Here is a 19,937-nt window from a genome sequence, read left to right as displayed (position 1 = left end):
AGTAATTAATGACATTAGTTTCATTTTTGGGTGAATTAACCCTTTAACTGAAAAACATAAAGCACTGTTTATTTCATTTGTATCTATGTTCTATTGTATTTATTTTTAATTCGTTTATTATTTTCTATGCAGATTAACTCCCCTACAAAATCACCCCAATAAGGTCAAATGATTAATCATTAGAATGCCAGAATTCCTCCGGTCATGGAAATATTAATCACAAACATAAACAGTTACTGTTTGGCTTTTGTACCTGCATGTAGATTTTCTTTACTCCAGGAATGAGGTCTCCGATCTTCCCGAACAGCAGTCGACCGACCCCAGACGACGCTCCGATACACACGAGCAGCACCCATTCTCTCTGAGTGTCTTTAAACTGCTCCTTCACAAAGTTCATCTGTCACGAAACAGGAAAAACATCAGATGACTAACATAACCAGAAGTGTAAAGTATTTGAGTAAATGTAATTAGTTACTGTATCTTTTTGGCTACTTTGTAGTTGAACTGAGTATCAAAGATATTGGCAACTTTTACTCTCTACTTGACTACATTTTTGAGCAAGTAAATGTACTTTTTACTCCACTACATTTGTGATGAGTAATGCAATTACAAGTTACATTTTTCATGACACCAAACTTTTTCTGCAGCAGTTTGTTTCTGATATAATGAAGCGATATCGCCATCATTGAAGGTATTATATCTTGTGCGTTTTGCCTTTACTCACCCAAAACTTGTCATCAAGGATACTTTACGTGAATGTGAGCGCATTAGCAGGTCGTTTCTGATCAGAGGAGATTGATTTATTAGATGAGGAATTGACTGCAGCTGCTGATGAGGATCAAACCAGCACATACAGACTTTGACTATTTAATTTTACTTAACTTTGTTTTATATATCTACTATATTGACAAGACCTTTTTGAAGGATTTTGGTTTACTTGTGATCTTTCTGTGCACTTGAGCTCAACTGAGTCTACAGAGTTTGTAGACGTTTAAAAGGTTGTGTCGACCTTGATTTATTTCAACATTGAGGTGTTCAGATTTATTTTGATTTTAGAAAATAAACTTGATTTCTCATCTTACAAATCAACTGTTTCTTATTTTCACCGGCATGTCTCTCAGGACTGGTGCATCTCTGAGCCGACATTCAGCATGAGTAACATACTTAAGTACTGTTAAAATCAGACACTTTCAGACTTTTACTCAAGTCGTATTGGAATTGGTGACTTGTAACTTGTAGTGGAGTCATTTTCGATGTAAGCTATCAGTACTTTTAAAGTATGGTATGGTACTTTTTTACACCTCTGAACATAACACATGCAAAATTATATATCCATCTATCTCTGTCTGTCTGTCTTTATCTAATTTGAAAAAAAAAAAATTAAGCAGCTGTTTTCAACACTGATAACAATCAGAAATGTTTCTGGAGCAGCAAATCAGCAATGATTTTAGGAGTAATGATGCTGAAAATTGAGCTTTGATCAGAGGAATGAATTACATTTTAACATTTTTTTTAAACTTGAGTGGCACAACCAAACATTGGTGGGCGGAGTTAATGTTTGCCAACAAGGGATTTGTGTAAATAGACACTCTGCAAAGGTAATCTTGACAAATTCATTTTCTAGCTAGACATAGTAGTATCTTGTACAAACACATAAACATTAGACTCTAGTTGACACAGAAGTGCTAGTGTGACCATTGCTGGACTGACTGTTGGCTTTGTACGGCCATCGTCAGCCTCTTGTCTTCATCAAAGCTCTTTTTCTTCAGCCTTATGAATGATTGCATTAATGCCGCTCTGTGGTGGGAACACAAGGCAGCTATAAGTTGAATATTTCCGCTCATAGACGCCCTTGTTTCTAAGAAGGGAAGGGGGAGGTCATGGGGTTAAAAATAAAAAATCCTTTAGAAGCATTTCCTGACCCTAGAGATCACAGGCCTGAGGATTGGACGTCTTTTGAAAACGGCTTGAATGAGAAAACCTTGGGGGCACATCAAAAGCCATGAGATTTCACATTTAGGTTTAATGTGAAGGAAGGGCTTTCCTATTTCACCACCGAGCGCCAAGAGTCAAACGCATACACACACACGTACAACAAAAGCCGGGACAAAGTGTTTACTTCTGGTCCGAAGCCTGAAAAAACACGGCTTTAGGTGGAAGAGTGAGACTGAGGCGAGGGGGGAAAGGTCTCTCTCATCAACTTCATACACACACACACACACACACACACACAAGAGCTCAGAAACACATCCGAAACACACACATGTTGGCTAACTCGCACCTAAGCAAATAAACACTTGCTTCAAACACATACCGACGTTTTGACATATATCAACACAACACAATTGCAACAAATGCTCACATAAACACACACACACTTCCAGTTTCCTTATATAACATCTATCTAAAGCCTGCATTATATTTCACTACCGTGAGAAGTCTCCTCTGCTCAATACGGCTCAATTTAATTGATAAAAAATACAGTAATAACATTAAAATTGTGAAATATTTTTACAATTTAAAATATCTGTTTTCTGTCATATCTGTCATTTATTCATGTGATGCAAAGCTGAATTTTCAGCATCATTACTCCAGTCTTCAGTGTCACATGATCCTTCAGAAATCATTCTGATATGCATTTCTGATTATCAATAAATTATTTCAGGATTCTTTGATGAATAGAAAGTTCTGCATTTATTTGAAATAAAAGTATTTTGTAAGATTATAAATGCCTACTGACTGTACATTTGCTGCTGCTCAACACTGTTAATCTCCATTAACCACACTCTGAACAATTAAAGGTCTTGAATTAGTGTTTTACAGTGAAAGAGAAGCACGTATGATGCATCCATTTGTGTCATGATTTTCTTTCAGCAAACACTGAGACATCCTCTTATATAATCACATTTTATGCCCTGTTTACCACTAACTGTGACCCAACTCTATTCATGCACTCAGTCCAGCAGCTGGAAACTAATTCTAGCTTAATTTTGCTTTGAAAAGACCGTCTCTCCTTCAAAAACAAGAGATAGCGAGCAGCATTATGGCCATGGAAGTCGGGTATCTAAGTAAAAGTATGTCCATCACTATGACAACAGAGAATGGAAGAAGGAAAGGTGAAACAAGGACAGAAATCCCCAGAGTCTGACCTGAGATGACACATGCCGAGTTAATAATTCATCATCAACATGTGTGGACTCATCACATAGGCTTTCTGTCATGCAGAGTGCAGTAAATATTTCAGCTCGCAGAACCCTAAAACATTATTTATGCATGGGCCGAGCGCGCCGCTCCTATAGCCTCCTCTGTTTTCTGAATGTTAAATGCATCGGCTTGACTCGCTGTAAATCGGAGGCGTTTTGTTCGTTTGGTCTTTATAAAATGGTCGTCATCTTGTAAACAACAGCCTCTGCAACATAGCAAATGTCTCTTTTCACATTCAGTTCAGAAATTAAAATGGACTTTTTTCATATGAACTAAGCTGCGTTAGCACGCCAATGAACAATAACTGCCTGAATTTTTTTTCACTCATGATTTATTGACTGCACTAATAAGGATTTGGCATTGTAAATATGCTAACTAGAAAAGAAGTAGAGCTACTGCAAGTTTTATATATAAATTATGTGCTAAAGCTGAAGTTTGGTCCAGTCAAAAACAAAAATTGTCATCATTTAGTCATCCTTTAGTCATTTTAAAACAATGTGGCACAAACACAAATGTACGGAAGAGGATTAGGGCCAAGCAATAATAAAAAAAATAAAACCATCTCGAGATTAAAGTTGTAAAATTTTGGGAAAAAAGTCAAAATAAAATGTTGAAAATAAACTCGTTAAATTACGAGAAAAAAATTGTTACATTTCAAGAAAAAAGTTGAGATAAAATGTTGAAAATAAACTTGTTAAATCACGAGAAAAAAATTGTTAAATTTCAAGAAAAAAGTCGAGATAAATTGTTGAGAATAAATTTGTTAAATTACGAGAAAAAAACTTGTTAGATTATGTGAACAAATTTGTTAAATTACTAGAAAAATGTCGTTAAATTTCGAGAAAAAAGTCAAGATAAAATGTTGAGAATAAACTCACGAGAATAAAGTAATTAATTTAATAGAAAAAAGTTGTTAAATTATGAGAACAAATTCGTAATTTAACGAATTTGTTCTCATAATTTAACAAAATTTTTCTCATAATTTAATGAGTTTCTTCTCAACATTTTATCTCGACTTTTTTCTCGAAATTTAACGGCATTTTTTCTTATAATTTAACGAAATTGTTCTCATAATCTAACAAGTTTTTTCTCGTAATTTAATGAGTTGATTCTCAACATTTTATCTTGTTTAATCTCGAGATGGTTTTATTTTTTTATTATTGCTTGGCCCTAATCCTCATCCGTACAAATGAATAAGTGATGCGGAATGTTCACACCTTTCTAGCAGCATTATTTTAGTATTATTTATATACTATTATAGTATTTATTAATATTTTACATTTATTTTACTTTACATTTTAGTCATTTTGTTTTTGCAAGTATTGTAATTTATTTTTTTCTATTTAACTTTAATTTATTTTTATTTCAGTTTTAGTTTTAGTAATTTTACAAAAAAAATTAGTTAAAAGTTAGTTATTTATTTCACTGTAAAAAATGATTTTTTGAACTTGTAAATAAAGATAGCATAATTTAAGTATATTTTACAAACAAATCCTATTTTGTCTTTTTACTTCAGAATGTCATGTTTAATTCAATAAACTACTTGAGGTTTCGTTTTATTTTATTGTGCTTAAATACATAAGTAAATTTAAATGGAACTCCCCAAGTAATATTTACTTAGTATCTTGTCATATAATGAACTAATGCAAAAAAAAATGACAAACACAAGTAAAACTTACTCCACGAAGCCAGGCAATCTCTGCGCATGCGCTCTTGGTCCCCGAAGTGGCGCGCAGAGGAAGAGGAAAGCAACGGAAAATTTCCTGGAAGGACGATTTGATTTTTACACGGTAAGTTATAAAATATTTGTTTATTTAGTTATGTTTCCAGTGAAGTATAGAGCAATTAGGCTGTCTGCAGTTCTGGTGGTTAAAGAGTAAACGCATTAACTGTTATAGTCGACAGAGCTGAGTTTGCTAAAGAACCGATTAGCACAAACATCCGTTATTAGCAAACGGCATCTGTGTCGAAAACAATTGTCTTGTATTTTACATGTAATCTACGGAGAAGTTTAATGTAAGTTACAGTGAAGTTTAAAATACACTTTGCCGGACGAGAGCGGCGCGATGCGTCGCGACAAATGCCAATAGAAGGGCGTCTGTTTATTCATCTGTGTGAATAAATAATTGTGCCCTCATGTGCTATCTGAATTATAAATACAAGTTTTCTAATTAGAAATTGGACATGTACAGCATCGAAAGTCAAATTTACGAACCCGGGATTATACCCGAGCCCTGAGATGGGTGGCCATTAACTTTAAACGCGACGGAGAAAACCACTAATACCCCATTAATCCACATCAACTACACTGCTTTGTCTTATTTATAAAATAGATAAGCATTTGATGCATATTAATCAAGTAAAGAAGAGATTATACTCCCTATTGAAGCTATACAATAGTGATACATTTTCTAGTGTATGTGTTCAGGCAGCCTTAAAGAGATAGTTCACTCAAAAATAAAAAATTCTTCACCATCAAGTTGTACCAAACCTGCATACATTTCTTTCTTCTGCTGAACACAAAAGAAGATATTTTGAAGAATATGGGTAACGTTAACCAAACAGTTAATGGACCCCATTGACTTCCACAGTATGAGGGGGAAAAAATACTACAGAAGTCAATGGGGTCCATCAACTGTTTGGTTATCAAAAAATTTCAAAATATCTTCTGTGTTCAGGAGAAGAAAAAAAAAATCATACAGGTTTGGAACATCTTGAGGGTGAGTAAATGATGAAAGATTTTCATTTTTGGGTGAACTATCACTTTAACTCTACCAGATGATTGAAAATTTATTGTTGATAGGCTAATTACTTGAATGCAGTTGTTCCAAATAAATTAAATTTCAAATCAAGTATATTTATTCAAATTTTATTAAAAGAAATCTATTTCTGATATTATCATTTCTAACATATGTTCCACAGATTGCACTCACTCACCGTTCAAGCTCATGGACAGCACTGTAGGAGAGGAAGATGCCAACACAGCTGACGTCGTTATCGTCATTGAGGGAAGGTGCTGTTTAACTCTGATTAAATCTGAGAGCTTTATGAACCACACATTGGCAGCAATGTCATTGGACTTTTTAAGGTCTGGATAAATAGTAAATACATAGTTAAAATAGTCATTGTGACTACAGTGGTACAACCGTAATATTTTGAAGAGAGAGGTATACTTTTTGTGCACAAAAACAAAACAAATTCATTCAACAATTTGAACCATTTCATACATAGTGAACTCAGTGCAGGATTCCATGTTTACATCTGAACGCCAGCTCATTTTATTAGCCGCCTCCTGCGTCAGCATCATGTTGACACAACCATGTTGTGCTGCTCACGTGTTCAGCTTCGGCCAGTACTGAGTCGACATATGGACGTAAACATGGAAGCCTGCATTGTCACTACCTATGACAATGGTTCAAATTGTTGATTTAAGTCTTTATTTTTGTTTTGTTTTTGTGTACAAAAAGTATTCTTGTCGCTTCATAACATGAAGGTTGAACCACTGTAATCATGTTGACTATTTTAACGATGTTTTTACTATTTTTCCAGACCTCAAAAGGTGCAATGACATTGTTGCCTATGTGTGCTTCAGAAACCCTCGGAAGATGAACGAAGGTCGTATGGGTTTGGAATGACATGAGGGTGAGTACTTAATGAGAGAAATTTCATATTTGGGTGAACTAACCCTTTAAACTATCCCCCAAAGCTGAGAAACACATTTGAAGTCTTTCAAAAATCTTTCTTGGGCTGGATGCTTTAAAGGGTTAGTTCACCCCAAAATGAAATTTCTCTCATTAATTACTCACCCTCATGTCGTTCCACACCCGCAAGACCTTAGTTTATCTTCAGAACACAAATTAAGATATTTTTGATGAAATCTGAGGATATCTGATCCACACATTGGCAGAAATGTCATTGTATCGTTTGATGTCCAGAAAGGTAGTTAAATATTTTTAAAATGGTCAACTTGACTACTGTGGTTCAACCTTAATGTTATGAAGTGATGAGAATACTTTTTGTGCACAAAAACAAAACAAAAATAACGACTTGTTTACGTCCAAGTGCCTGTTCATTAGTGGCCGTTTCCTGCGTCATGCTGCTCACGTGTTCAGCTTCGGCCAATACTGACTTGCTGTTCAGACGTAAACAAGGAAGCCTGCACTGAGTTCACTATGTATGACAACGGTTTAAATGGTTGAATAAAGTGGTTATTTTTGTTTTGTTTTTGCACACAAAAAGTAATCTTGTAGCTTCATAACAGAGGTTGAACCACTGCAGTCACATTGACTATTTTAACTATGTTTTCAGTTACCTTTCTGGATGTCGAAAAGGTGCAATGACGTTGCTGCCAATGTGTGGTTCAGAAACTCTTGGATTTCATCAAAAGTATCTGCAAAAAGTCTGCTAGTTGGCCATTTTGTTTGACACTTACACTTTTTGTATTTGCTCATTTGTTCAGCAAGTCTCTAAAAAGGTTTGTTATTTTAAATTAAGTTTGTACTATACTGTACTGTTTCACAGAAACATTGTAATGCAGTGTAATGTATAAGTAAGTGTTGTATGTAAGATCACAGTTAAGCATCTCACGTTAAATTGTTGTGTTCTGTTAAACACATTGAAACATCTGTGATAGGATAAAGATGCTGAACCACTTTGGCCATGTTTTTGGCCAACAGCAGTTAATCTTAATGAATGTGTCCATTAATTTTTGTCCATTTGTTTTTATCATTGCCTTTGTTTAATCTGTTTTTTGAAGAGTTTAATTCAAATAAAAGTACTCAAGGAAAATGTCTGTTAGTGTTGTTTTTACTGAAAACATCAGTAGTAATACATCACAAATTATATTAAGTAATGTTTAAATAACATTTGAAGTAAAGGTTACTCAGGATAACTAAGAAAGATAACTAGGACTCTTAAGTAAAAGAAATGCAATAAATCCTAATCTATTTATAAGCATTACTAAAGTAAAATTTACAAACAAAGAGACAATAAAATTTACTGGGAATTCCCAAGTAAACTTAACTTAAAATTGTCTAATTAAAGCTACTAATAATTATGTTTAGGCTTTTACTTGGCAATTTTTTGTAAATTTACTAGCCTTTTCTGAGTGAAAAAAATTTCCAAGCTTTTTTCAAGTAAATCCTACTCCAAATTTTTTACAGTGTTTGTTAAGTTTTTTAACTTTAAGTTTTTCATCTAATATTTATATTTTATTTTGTTTCAGCTAACAATTTCAATTAATTTCATAGCATAGAACCTGCGCTTGTTAAAGTTACAAATGACTTAGCTTCTGATCCGAACACTACTTGATCTTGTGCTGCGTTCAACATTATAGATCATTACATACTCTTAGACCGATTACAAAATTACACTGGTATTCAGGGACAGGCATTAAGGTGGTTTAAATAATACCTATCTGACAGAACTGTTTTGTTTATTTAAACGGGGAATTATCCAAGTAATGGAGGGTCTGTTTTAGGCCCTCTGCTATTTTCAATATACATGCTGTATCTTGGTAATATTATTATCAGAAAACATGGAATTAGTTTCCACTGTTATGCTGATTATAAATCCAGATGAAATATGAAGTATCTAAATTATTCAAGTGGACAGAGTGTGTTAAAGATATGAATTATCTGACACATCCATTTCAGGTCTTGGAATCTCTACTAATGAGCTGATGATCAGGTGTGTTTGATTAAGGAGACATGGAAAATATGCAGTGTTGGGGGACCTCCAGGAACATGGTTGAGAACCTCTGATTTATTGGACCAAAAACGTGCACATGGGATCTCTTAGAATACAATTTGCATCTAGTGTACTTTTGTACTGCATGTATTGTTACTTCATCCTCTACAGTTAAAGACCTGGGTTTTATATTAGACAGCAAATTGTTTGAAATCATATTTTATATGTTAAAAAAGCAGCCTTCTTCCACCTCAGAAACATCGCTTAGCTGCGGAAGGTTATCCATTTCTCATGCAGAAAAGTTAGTTCATGCATTCATGATGTCTATTACTGTAATGCATTACTAGCTGGTTGTCCTGCTTCCTCAATAAACAAGCTACAACTACTTCAAAATGCAGCTGCTAGATTTCTGACCAGGTCAAGAAAATATGGTCACATAACCACATTCTCTACACTGGTTATCTATTATGTTCTGTATCGATTACAAAGTATTGCTATGAACCTATAAAGCCCTAAATGGTTTAGCTCCTGTGTATTTAACTGATCTTCTATTGCCCAATCCTTCACACTCTTTAAGCTCACTTTCATTGTAAGGAATTCTGCCTTTTGTGTTCTACCCATGTCCTGTTATCAGGGTGAAAGAAAGTACAGGAATGCCAAGAGAAATAAATCAAGACATAATGCAGAATGAGTATCCTGAGGTCAGTATGATTTCAAAACATGACCTCAAATCTAATTAAATGCTATGACGAAGAATTTGGGTCAGAGTGGGAGTTTTGCACAAAGACAGACTGACTACATTGAAGAGATAATGAATGGCTAGATAAGATCTTCTTTATTGGACTGTAGTAATTTAATAAGCATAACATCATCCGTCGCTTCAGCCAACTGCTCTTGTATTATTCTTAGAAACATGGAAAGCTCCATAATCGAAGTCTGTGGAATATAGGCCTGGAGTGTATATGATCCGTGAGCTAAGCCGAGTTCCGTCTCCTGGAACCCGGCTTAGCTCACACCAGCACTTTGTGCCAAATGTGTGGAAAGTGAGATATTAATTATTCTCAAAATCTGGCACAAAAAACTCCCTGTTGAGAGTGAGAACTGCTTTTCCACCTGTCGAGCCACATTGAGATTAAATATTCATCATTTTTTGTTACTGAATCACTGAAGTCATTTGATTTCAATTTCCTATGCAGTGAATGTTGGATTTGTGAGGGTAACTTATAATTAATTTAACTTGAGTAACATGCAGTTCATTTAAATTAGCATTCTGAAATACTCCTCACATTATTTTCATCTTGTTTTTCAGTAAAATATCTACATTAGTACAGATGCATACTTGAGATTAGAAACAAGATTACATAAGACGTAGAGTCGTGTTTTCTGAAAAATGTATTAAACTTAAGCGACTTTATGCTTAAAACAAGAACAAATATCTGTCAGTGGGGACAGAAAAATAAAACTTGACCCCATTGGCAGATATTTTTTCTTGTTTTAAGCATAAACTCACTTCATTTTGGTAATTTTCTCAGAAAATAAGACTTAATGGTTACACTTTATTTTTACAGTGCCGTAGTTACATTGTAATTACTCAAATAAGTACTGAGTAATATTAATTAACTACATTTACTTACTATAGAGTTACATTTAGGGTTAGGGTTTGGTTTAGGGTTAGTTACTTGTAATTATGCGTAAGTTACTGTTATTACTATAATAAGTACATTTAGTAACATGTAACTATGGCACTAAAATAAAGTGTTACCGACTTAATACCTAGATGTTTTTCAAGTACAAATAAGTCAAAAAAGTAAGAAAATATTTTTTTTGCAGAGGTCCTGCCATTAAAATTATTGTTAAAATGATTTTTCGTTAATTGAAATGAAGCAAGAATAAAATAAAAATTTTTGGTAGTTTTAATTTTTGGTAATTGAAATACTGTGTGTGTGTGTGTGTGTGTGTGTGTGTGTGTGTGTGTGTGTGTGTGTGTGTGTGTGTGTGTGTGTGTGTGTGTATTAAATATATATAATTTAAGATTTATTAAAACTTCAAATAGAATTAAAATAAAAACTGAAACTATAAACTATGGCGTTTAAAATATATGTTCGTGTTGTTCATGTCGAGAAGACGCTGTTTTCTGCTGCTAAAGTAAATCCACTTTGATGAGATTGATACGATAAAACTGACGTCATCGTTACTGTTCGTATCGAGTGCTGAGGAGGAGCTGAGATTCAGATATGCTAATGAGTGTTTGGTTTCTGATCAATCACAACAGACTGAGCCATCTGACCAATCAGAGCAGAGCAGCTCTCAGAAAGGCGGGGTTTAGGAAGACCGAATCTTCGAAAGAACCGTTTCAGACACTGAGAGAAAAGAGCTGATGCTGTAATGGATATTATGAGAAAATTAAAGTGTTTTTGACCTTGGATGAATGTAAACCTGTTGTAGGAGACTCAAACAACATTAGGAGCTTTAAAATAGCATAATCAAGGCACTTCAACTACAATGAAAACAGAAAAAAAGTAATTCAAAATATTAATAAAAAATAATAATAATAAAATATCACAGCACAAAACTCACCAGGTGCACGTACGGAACGAAGTATCCCAGCACCGCTGTGGCGACACCGAACGCCCACACCCGATAGGTCAGCACGCTGAACACTCGTACGTTAAAGTACTTTCTAATTTTGGCCAGGCCCTTCTGCCACCTGCTCGCCGACTCCAGGCCGGACGGGGGACCTCCGTCCATTCCCATGCCTGGCATCGGGCACATCCCGCTGGGCATGAGCGGTTTGAAGGTGAGGGCCAGCAGCGACTGGACCAGCATGAAGATGCTGAGGATCTGGAAGGTTCTGGGAAGGCCCAGCGGTCCCACCACTTTCTTCAGCAGCACCGGGAGCCCCATAGAAAACAGGCTGCTGCCTGCGGTCACCACGCCGTTGGCCAGGCCCAGTCTCTGTCGAAAATAATGCCCCAGGATCACCAGAGACGGCTGAAACGCAAACGAGGATCCGCAGCCAAACAGTATTCCGTATGTGAAGTATCGAAGACCCAGCGTGCTGAAGAGAGAGGAAGATCAACAGAGGAACAAACATGATGAAAGGTTGAAGGTTCAAGTAGCAATTTTTTACTCTTTTTTTTCTCGCTATTTCTTCTATCCCAGATTAATGTGAAGAGGCTACAAGTAGGGCTGTCAAACGTTTAATCGCGATTAATCGCATACAAAATCAAATATATGTGTAAATATATTATTTACACACATAATATATGTGTGACTAATGTGTGTAAATAATATGTATATATTAATACACACAAAAAAAATTATGTATATATTTAAGAGAAATATGTTATTTATGTACAAAAAATGTATTTATATATAATGTAAATTATATAAAAATATAAATGAATACATATTCTTGTAAATATTTCTCAAATATATACTTGAACGTGTTTATATTTATATATACATAATAATTACACACAGTACACCCACATATATTAGGCAAACTCAAACTTTTATTTTGTATGCGATTAATCGTGAATAATCGTTTGACAGCCCTATGTATGTTTACATACCCATTTAAAAGAGAAGTGCATCACTGACATACTATTAAAAATAACCCAAGTTGGGTTGAAAATGGACAATTTGGGTTGTTTTAACTCAGCGGTTGGGTCAAATGTTTAACTCAACCTGCTCGGTGGTTTATTTATTTATTATTATTGTTGCCTCTAGAATTTATGTCTCTGATTTTTTTATTTCCAACCTATTTTGGGTTCATTTTAAGCCAGTCACATAGTCATTTTTAAATAACAGTTGAGTTAAATAAAACTACCCAGCAGGTTGGTCAAACATTTAACCCAACCACTGGGTCAAAACAACCCAATCGCTGAGTTTGTCCATATTTAACCCAACTTAGGTTGTTTTTTTGTGTCTGTACTGTTATAGTTTTTGTTAATATTTTGAATTAGCTTTTATTTTTATATTTTCTGTTTAAGTTTTAGTAATTTTGCTGTCATTTTTATTTGTTTTGCAATTTTTAAAACACCGTTCTGAACACCGTTACTGACAATCCTCATTTTGGCTGCGTGAGATTCTCCAGCTTTGTTGTTGTTGAGCTGTTAAAGCTCCGCCCTCTTCTGGAAAGGTGGCGGGAGCAGCAGCTCATTTGCATTTAAAGGGACATACACAAAAACGGTGTGTTTTTGCTCACACCCAAATAGGGTCAAATTTAACAAGCTATAATAAATGATCTGTGGGGGATTTTGAGCTGAAACTTCACAGACACATTCTGGAGACACCAGAGATTTATATTACATCTTGTAAAAGGGGCATTATAGGTCCCCTTTAATGTTTGATGATTGCGTTATTATAATACATATGCTTCTATTGCTTGTTTCTGCTTCTTCTTTACCTCTGTTTTGATCCAGAGATTCTGTACAGGGTTGCCAGATCTGTGTAACAAAAGTAGCCCAAAAATAGCTCAATGCAGAATTTGTACGTCTGGGGGGTGTTTTTAATTCAGCCCATGGGAACCCGTGGCAAGACACGTAATTGCACCCCCTTACTGTATAACAGTGAAAACATGGATTGTCAGAAAATTCCGTTGGGTAATAAATGATGGAAAATTCTGTCAATGGTCGGGAAAGAGTTAAATTATATTTTTTACTGTACGCTAAAGCGTATTTCTTTTGTACGAACCCAACTTCTGCAAATTAGTACCACACTCTGCCTGGAAACAATGTCATGTTTACAAGGTGTCAAATAGATACAAGCAATTTTTAAGCAGAACTAGTGAATTCTCTTGTTTTTGTCATTATTAAACTGAAGAATTTCATGCCCTTTGACACTTGAAGCCAGAGAATGTGCAACAAACACCTAGAGGAGACATTATTTCTTTAATGACCAAACAGACATTTGCTCAAATGATGGATTGTGGGTCCTTGTGAGATGGACTAGAGATCTCTAACCTGCAGGGGACACTTGTGTTCAAAGCCTGACGAAGAAAGTCAGATCGTGTGTGTGTGTGTGTGTGTGTGTGTGTGTGTGTGTGCGCACACACTTGTTAGCATTTGTGTTTGTTGAGTGTTTCAGGCTCTAAACACAGCAGGATCGTTTTTTCCCCCAACCGTTTCTAACAACAGCAAGAGCTTTTTCAGCTTGGAATAAAACCAGAACTCTGTCCGACTGCACAAGGATCTCAGAAACAGGGCACTGTGAGAAAACAATGAGAACGAAGGGAAGAGGAGAAGAGAAAGAAAGCTAAGATTACACAAATGTTCTGCCGTAGATGTGCTGCTATCCTATGTGTTCTTCTTCTTGTTTGAGGACAGCGGGTGTGTTTCAATAAGCACAGTAAAGGAGGCTAAAGTGATTTGTTTTGTGAAATCGAACGCCTCCCTCCACAGACATGAACACACTCACTCACTGACATCTCACCCACCGGTGCCTCACGCTTTCAAACAGTTCTGTCTGCAAGGTCAAATAAAAGTACAAAATATTACAAAATGGACAATCTGATCATCAATTATTTATTATTATAAGATTTTGTTTATAGAAAAAGAATGTTTTTGGAAAAATGAACAAGAAAAAAAATCATATAATAATAAATATTTAACAGAAAAAAATATTGTTTTAGCAAAAATGCATAATAAAAAATTACATAATATACATTCTACAGAAAAAAAATTGCTTTTTTTATTCAAAAGGAAAAAAATCAAATAATAAATACTTTACAGAATAATATTGTTTTTGGAAAAATGCACACTAAAGAAATCATATAATAAATATTTTACAGAAAAATATTGTTTTATTAAATAAAATTATTCAAAAGAAAAAAAATCATTTACAGTTTTTTTCAATTGCTAACATACATTTGTCCAATCTCTAGTCACATTTATAACTCTAAACACATCCATCTTTTGTGACCATACCATTAACACAAATCAAGGCGTTTTCACACAAAATGCAGTCAATGAACACGTTTCTTAAATGTTTAAATTTTCTTTTCATATAAGCTTACCCCATACCAAAAATCATGGATCTTTCTCATCTCATTTGCAAATGCTTAAACACAGCAAGTCAGAAATGAAGCCCTAATGTTACAATCATTAAATATAGTATAAAACCTATAAACAGCAGCTCAAAAGTATTAAAACATATATATAAAACAAATACTGAAATAACTGATAATCATTTTTAATTAGCAGATCACTGAAATATTGAGAAATAGCAGATTCCAATCTCAGTTGGAGGCACAGTCAGGTGTTGAAGTTCTTTCCATTACATGGACTTACAATAAAATAGGACTATTTGAATCGGATTTGTTCAGTGAGGATGAAAAACAACACAGAAGAGCAAAAAAAAAAAAAAAATTGTCTGGGTGAGGGAAAGGAATAGATGAAGGAGGAGAGGAGAAGCAGGACAAGGGAGAAGAAGAGATAGAAGAGAGGAGGAAGAGTGTGCATCTCTGTTTTTTTTTTTCACTTACACATGTGGAACCTTTGAAAGCTTATTTCTGCAATGAATGGAAAATAAAAAAGGTAACTATGTCTTTTTATCTCACAATTCCTATAGTTTATATATCACAATTCTGAGGGGAAAAAAGTCAGAATTGTGAGATATAAACTTACAACTGAAAAAAAAAAAAAGTCACAATTACCTTTTATACTTTTTATTCTGTGGCAGAAAAAAAGCTTGAACAGTAACCAAAGGCCGTGTATGTTGCATTTGTTGTTGATCAATGGACCACTGTTCATATATGCAGAATATGTGGTCTGTGTAAGGCACTAAATAATGGGACACCATCCCATCCTCTATGAGGGCAACATCAACACCACACACCCACCCCCAGAATGAGATTTCAACCAAGGGGCCACTGAACTTCTGCAGGGGATTTCTGTTACTTTATTTTCTACTGCACATTATATAAAGTAATGACTCATTCACTTCTGTAGCCAAGAATGCACACATTCAACACTCAACTGAAAATGTAGAATGGCTTACATGTGTGCATTCTACTATTGCTGCAGTAAAAGGAAAAACAATGGATTTCATATTTTCTGCAGGTAGAACTGAAACATGACAAGTAAAGTAGTTTTCGTAATGCCATCAGCTGTTAGTATTTTGACAGTCATTGTGCTTTGATTGTCTATATGTTCATGATGGATAGAAAACAAGTGCTATAGTGTTTGACAGAATGACTCAATTTTGAATCAGGTTTGCTGTGTTTTGATAGTTAGTTTGTGTTGAAAAAAGATTTTTAGCATTTTGAAATCTAGAGTTCGTGTTTATTTAACAAAATATGGTTTTGTGCAGAAAATTAACTATTTAGCTGATTGTTTGATGTACTGTAGGTGTGTTGCTTAAAGTACTTTAAGTAATGGTAAACGCTTGTTAGCAATTGAAAAAAAACTGTAATAATAAATACTTCACAGACATATATTGTTTTTAATAAAATGCACAAGAAAGAAACCACATAGGCCTAATAATAAATATTTTACTGAACTTTTTTATCAATAAATATGCAAGAAAATAAATCCTATAATAAGAAATATTTTACATCAAATTATTGTTTTTGGAATAATGTCATACAATAGTAAATATATGGGGAAAATTATTGATTTCATTTTGTTCTGTATAGTTATGGCATGTTTGTCAGTTCAGTTCAACAGTTATGATTTTCTTTTTTTTTTTTTATTAAAAAATTCCTAATATGGCCATCTTGAAATATAACTATTTTCTGTTTTTGAGCATTATCAAATGTTCAGAATGCAAATGTCAGTGCAGAAAGCATCGTTCAGCGCTCTGTGAGTTCTGATGCACACACTGTATAATACACACAGAATAATAACTATTTTACAGAAAAATATTGTTGCACAAGGAAAGAATAATTTAATGATAGATATTTTATAAAAAATTTTGAATTCATTTTGTCTACATATATAGTTATGGTATATTCGTCAGTTCAGTTCTACAGTTATAGAAAAACTTTTAATAAATATATTACATAAAATACTGTTTTTGGAAAAATGCACAAGAAAGAAATCATATAAATAAATATTTTGCAGAAAAATATAGTTTTTTGGAAAAATGCACAAAGAAAGAATCATTTAATGATAGATATTTTATAGAAAAATATTAATTTAGGAAATATTTCATTTAATTTTGTTTGGAATATTCGTCAGTTCAGTTCGACAGTTATAGCAAAAAAAAAAATCAAATAAAAAATAAATATACAGACAAATATCCAGATAAATATTTTTTTCTGAAAAATGCACAAGAAAAAATACAAAATATAGATTATGGAAAAATGTACAAGGAAGAAAACTTTTAATAATAAATATTTTTACAATATTTTACAAAAAATATTGTTTTTAGAAAATGCACAACGAAAGGATAATTTAATAGATATTTTAAAGAAAAATATATATTTTTTTTTGCAAAATTTAAATTTAAAGTGTATATAGTTATGGTATATTCATCAGTTAAATTTAAGTTAGTAAAAAAATCGAATAAAAAATATTTTTCTCCTGAAAAATGCACAAAAAAAAAATAATATAACAATAAATATTTAACAGGAAAAAATATTGTTTTTGGAAACATTCATGAGAAAAGAATAATTTAATGATAGCGATATTATAGAAAAATATTGCTTTAGGAAATACTTTATTTCATTTTGTTCTAAGTATATAGTTATGGTATATTTGTCAGTTCGATTCAACAGTTATTCTAACAAAAATCATAAATATAAATAAATATTTTACAGAAAAATATTTTTCTTCTGAAAAAATCACAAGAAAAAACAGTATAACAATAAATATCTACAGAAAAAAATTAGTTTTTGGAAAAATGCACAAAAATATTGACTATAAATAATGTGGTGTGGTGCAAACGCCAATATTAGGTGTTTTTGTACTGATAACCAACATTCAATCCCAAATCTCTGTGAATATAACAGTGTACGCTCAAGAAATGGTTTTGGTGGTTTGCGTGTGTGTGTGTTTTGGTAATTTATAATTTAAAGCACATGTGAAAAGGCTAAAACAATGGAAAATAAAACACTGGACAAAGTGCTAAATAGGAAAACTAAGAAAAGGAAGAAGGCATTACGTTGCGAAGGAACTGGTGAGAAGGCCGAGGAAGGCCACAAACGCTCCGCAGATGGCCGTCTTCCGGCATCCGAAGTGATCGGTGAACATACTGACCACCGGAGAGCAGAAAAATATCATCCCCATCGCCAGAGCTCCAACCCATGCTGAAGAAAGAGAGAAAAAACATGTGATCAATTGATAACATACAGTACCAGAACTGTTGCTAGGGCATTGCTATGTGGTTGCTATTTGATTCCTTATGCTGTCTCTATGGCTCAGTGTAAATCTGTGTGATATTTTTGCCCGTTTAATGGATTAGAAAAGCAACAACACCTCTTTTCAACAAGTCACACAAACTATGCAAATCCCTAACCCTAAGAACGAGCAACAGAAAACCACTAATAAGATCACTGACCAAATAATCAGCTTTGAGATTCATTTGTGTGCATGAACTTTACTCATGTGATGAATACTCCAGGGTTGCAATCAAACAGTGTATTTCACACATGCATGCACCCAAACTTGCGTTCAGATGAAAGTTCATCATCTGTGTATTTGGAGCACAGGCCGTCTCAATCCATGTCAAGCTCAGACAAACAAACACTGCATGTGTTTCATGGTTCAAAGGTAGTTTAATGTCTGCACAGAGTGTCTGGAGTCTGAGGGCACTGGTTCAATATTTGACGCTGATCTGTCTGTGTGTGTGTGTGTGTGTGTAAGAGAGAGAGCGAGAGTGGGCGTTAGTGTGTGCATGAATTTGTGTGTGTGTATATATGTGTGTAAGAGAGAGAGTGTACTTGTTTTTGTGAAATATCAGGACACAAATGTGTATAATGACATGGGTATGACATAGGTATTACAAAAAGAGGTGAAATATGAGGACATTCAGCATGTCCCCACTTTTCAAAAGGCTTATAAATCATACAGAATGAGTTTTTGTGACAAAGTAAAAGTGTGCACAGTTTCCTGTGAGGGTTAGGTTTAGGAATAGGGGTAGTGTAGGGGGATAGAAAATACGGTTTGTACAGTATAAAAACCATTACGCCTATGGAATGTCCCCACATTTCACAAAAACAAGTATGTGTGTGTGTGAGTGTGTTTATGTGTGTGCATAATTGTGTGTGTGATAGAGAGAGAGAGTGTGAGTGTGTTTTTGCATGTATGTGTGTTTGATTGTGTTTTTGTGTGAGTGTGTGAGTGAGTGTGTGTGAGTGTGTGAGCCCTCCTCGGCGAGTCATTCTTGGCTGAGGTTCAGTGGAAATGTGGCCCCATGATTCCAGAGAGGAAGCGGTACGTTAACAAACCAAGTGACCGAGTGTTTACCCGCAGAAGAACACAGGGTCAGGGTTCACACAAGGCCCTGCGACTCCCGCTGGCTTATGGAGTCGTACGAGACGTATGTTTTCCACAGGTTTCATAGTCAGGGTTTTGTTTGTTGTTTTGTTAGCTTTGCAAATGACCGATCTTTCTGTGATGTTCCGTTGGAACTACGAGCTCAGAACTTTAGAACAATGCAAAGAGTCTCCGTTTTGGAATAGAATGTTCTGGAAGCGGCAGATTCTAACGGCCCGGATAAAAGATCATGCAGAAAACATGAGGTGGATAAGTCTATGTGTGTGTGGGAGTCTGAGGATTAAACATTCCAGTGACTATTAGGAATGGATTACCTTACTTCTCCAAGAAAAATAAAGCACACAGAAAGCAGAAAATATCAGAGGACTTTAGATTAAACCCATCAAAAATAATGCACAGCCAACACAAAACAAACCAGAGATGGAGTCAGGACAAAGTTTAAATAGATTCATTGATGATGCAAATGTTTGAACCCAAACATACAAAGTCCAAAGAGAGGGTGGTGGAATCGAACCTGAACCGGTTTGGACAAAACAACAAAGGGTTTTATAATGGGTAAATATAATGAATATATAAGCTAATATAGTGCAAAGTGAAATGCTC

At 34.4% G+C, this 19,937-nt stretch overlaps 1 protein-coding gene across 1 annotated transcript in view; it reads right to left on the bottom strand.

The window, feature by feature from the left end:
• slc16a2 (solute carrier family 16 member 2) overlaps positions 1-19,937 on the bottom strand; it is a 51,592-nt gene that overhangs the window by 9,017 nt on the left and 22,638 nt on the right. Inside the window, exons 2-4 of the mRNA XM_067383491.1 lie at positions 18,001-18,145; positions 11,470-11,950; positions 254-397 (exon numbers count right to left, since the gene is read on the bottom strand). Of these exons, the coding sequence (XP_067239592.1) occupies positions 254-397; positions 11,470-11,950; positions 18,001-18,145 (770 nt within the window). The remainder of the gene's footprint in view (positions 1-253; positions 398-11,469; positions 11,951-18,000; positions 18,146-19,937) is intronic.

This window comes from Chanodichthys erythropterus, chromosome 1 (assembly GCF_024489055.1).
Source record: "Chanodichthys erythropterus isolate Z2021 chromosome 1, ASM2448905v1, whole genome shotgun sequence".
Lineage (NCBI taxonomy): Eukaryota > Metazoa > Chordata > Actinopteri > Cypriniformes > Xenocyprididae > Chanodichthys > Chanodichthys erythropterus.
Note: the sequence above shows the minus strand (reverse complement) of the source record. Positions and strands in the feature narration are given on the sequence as shown.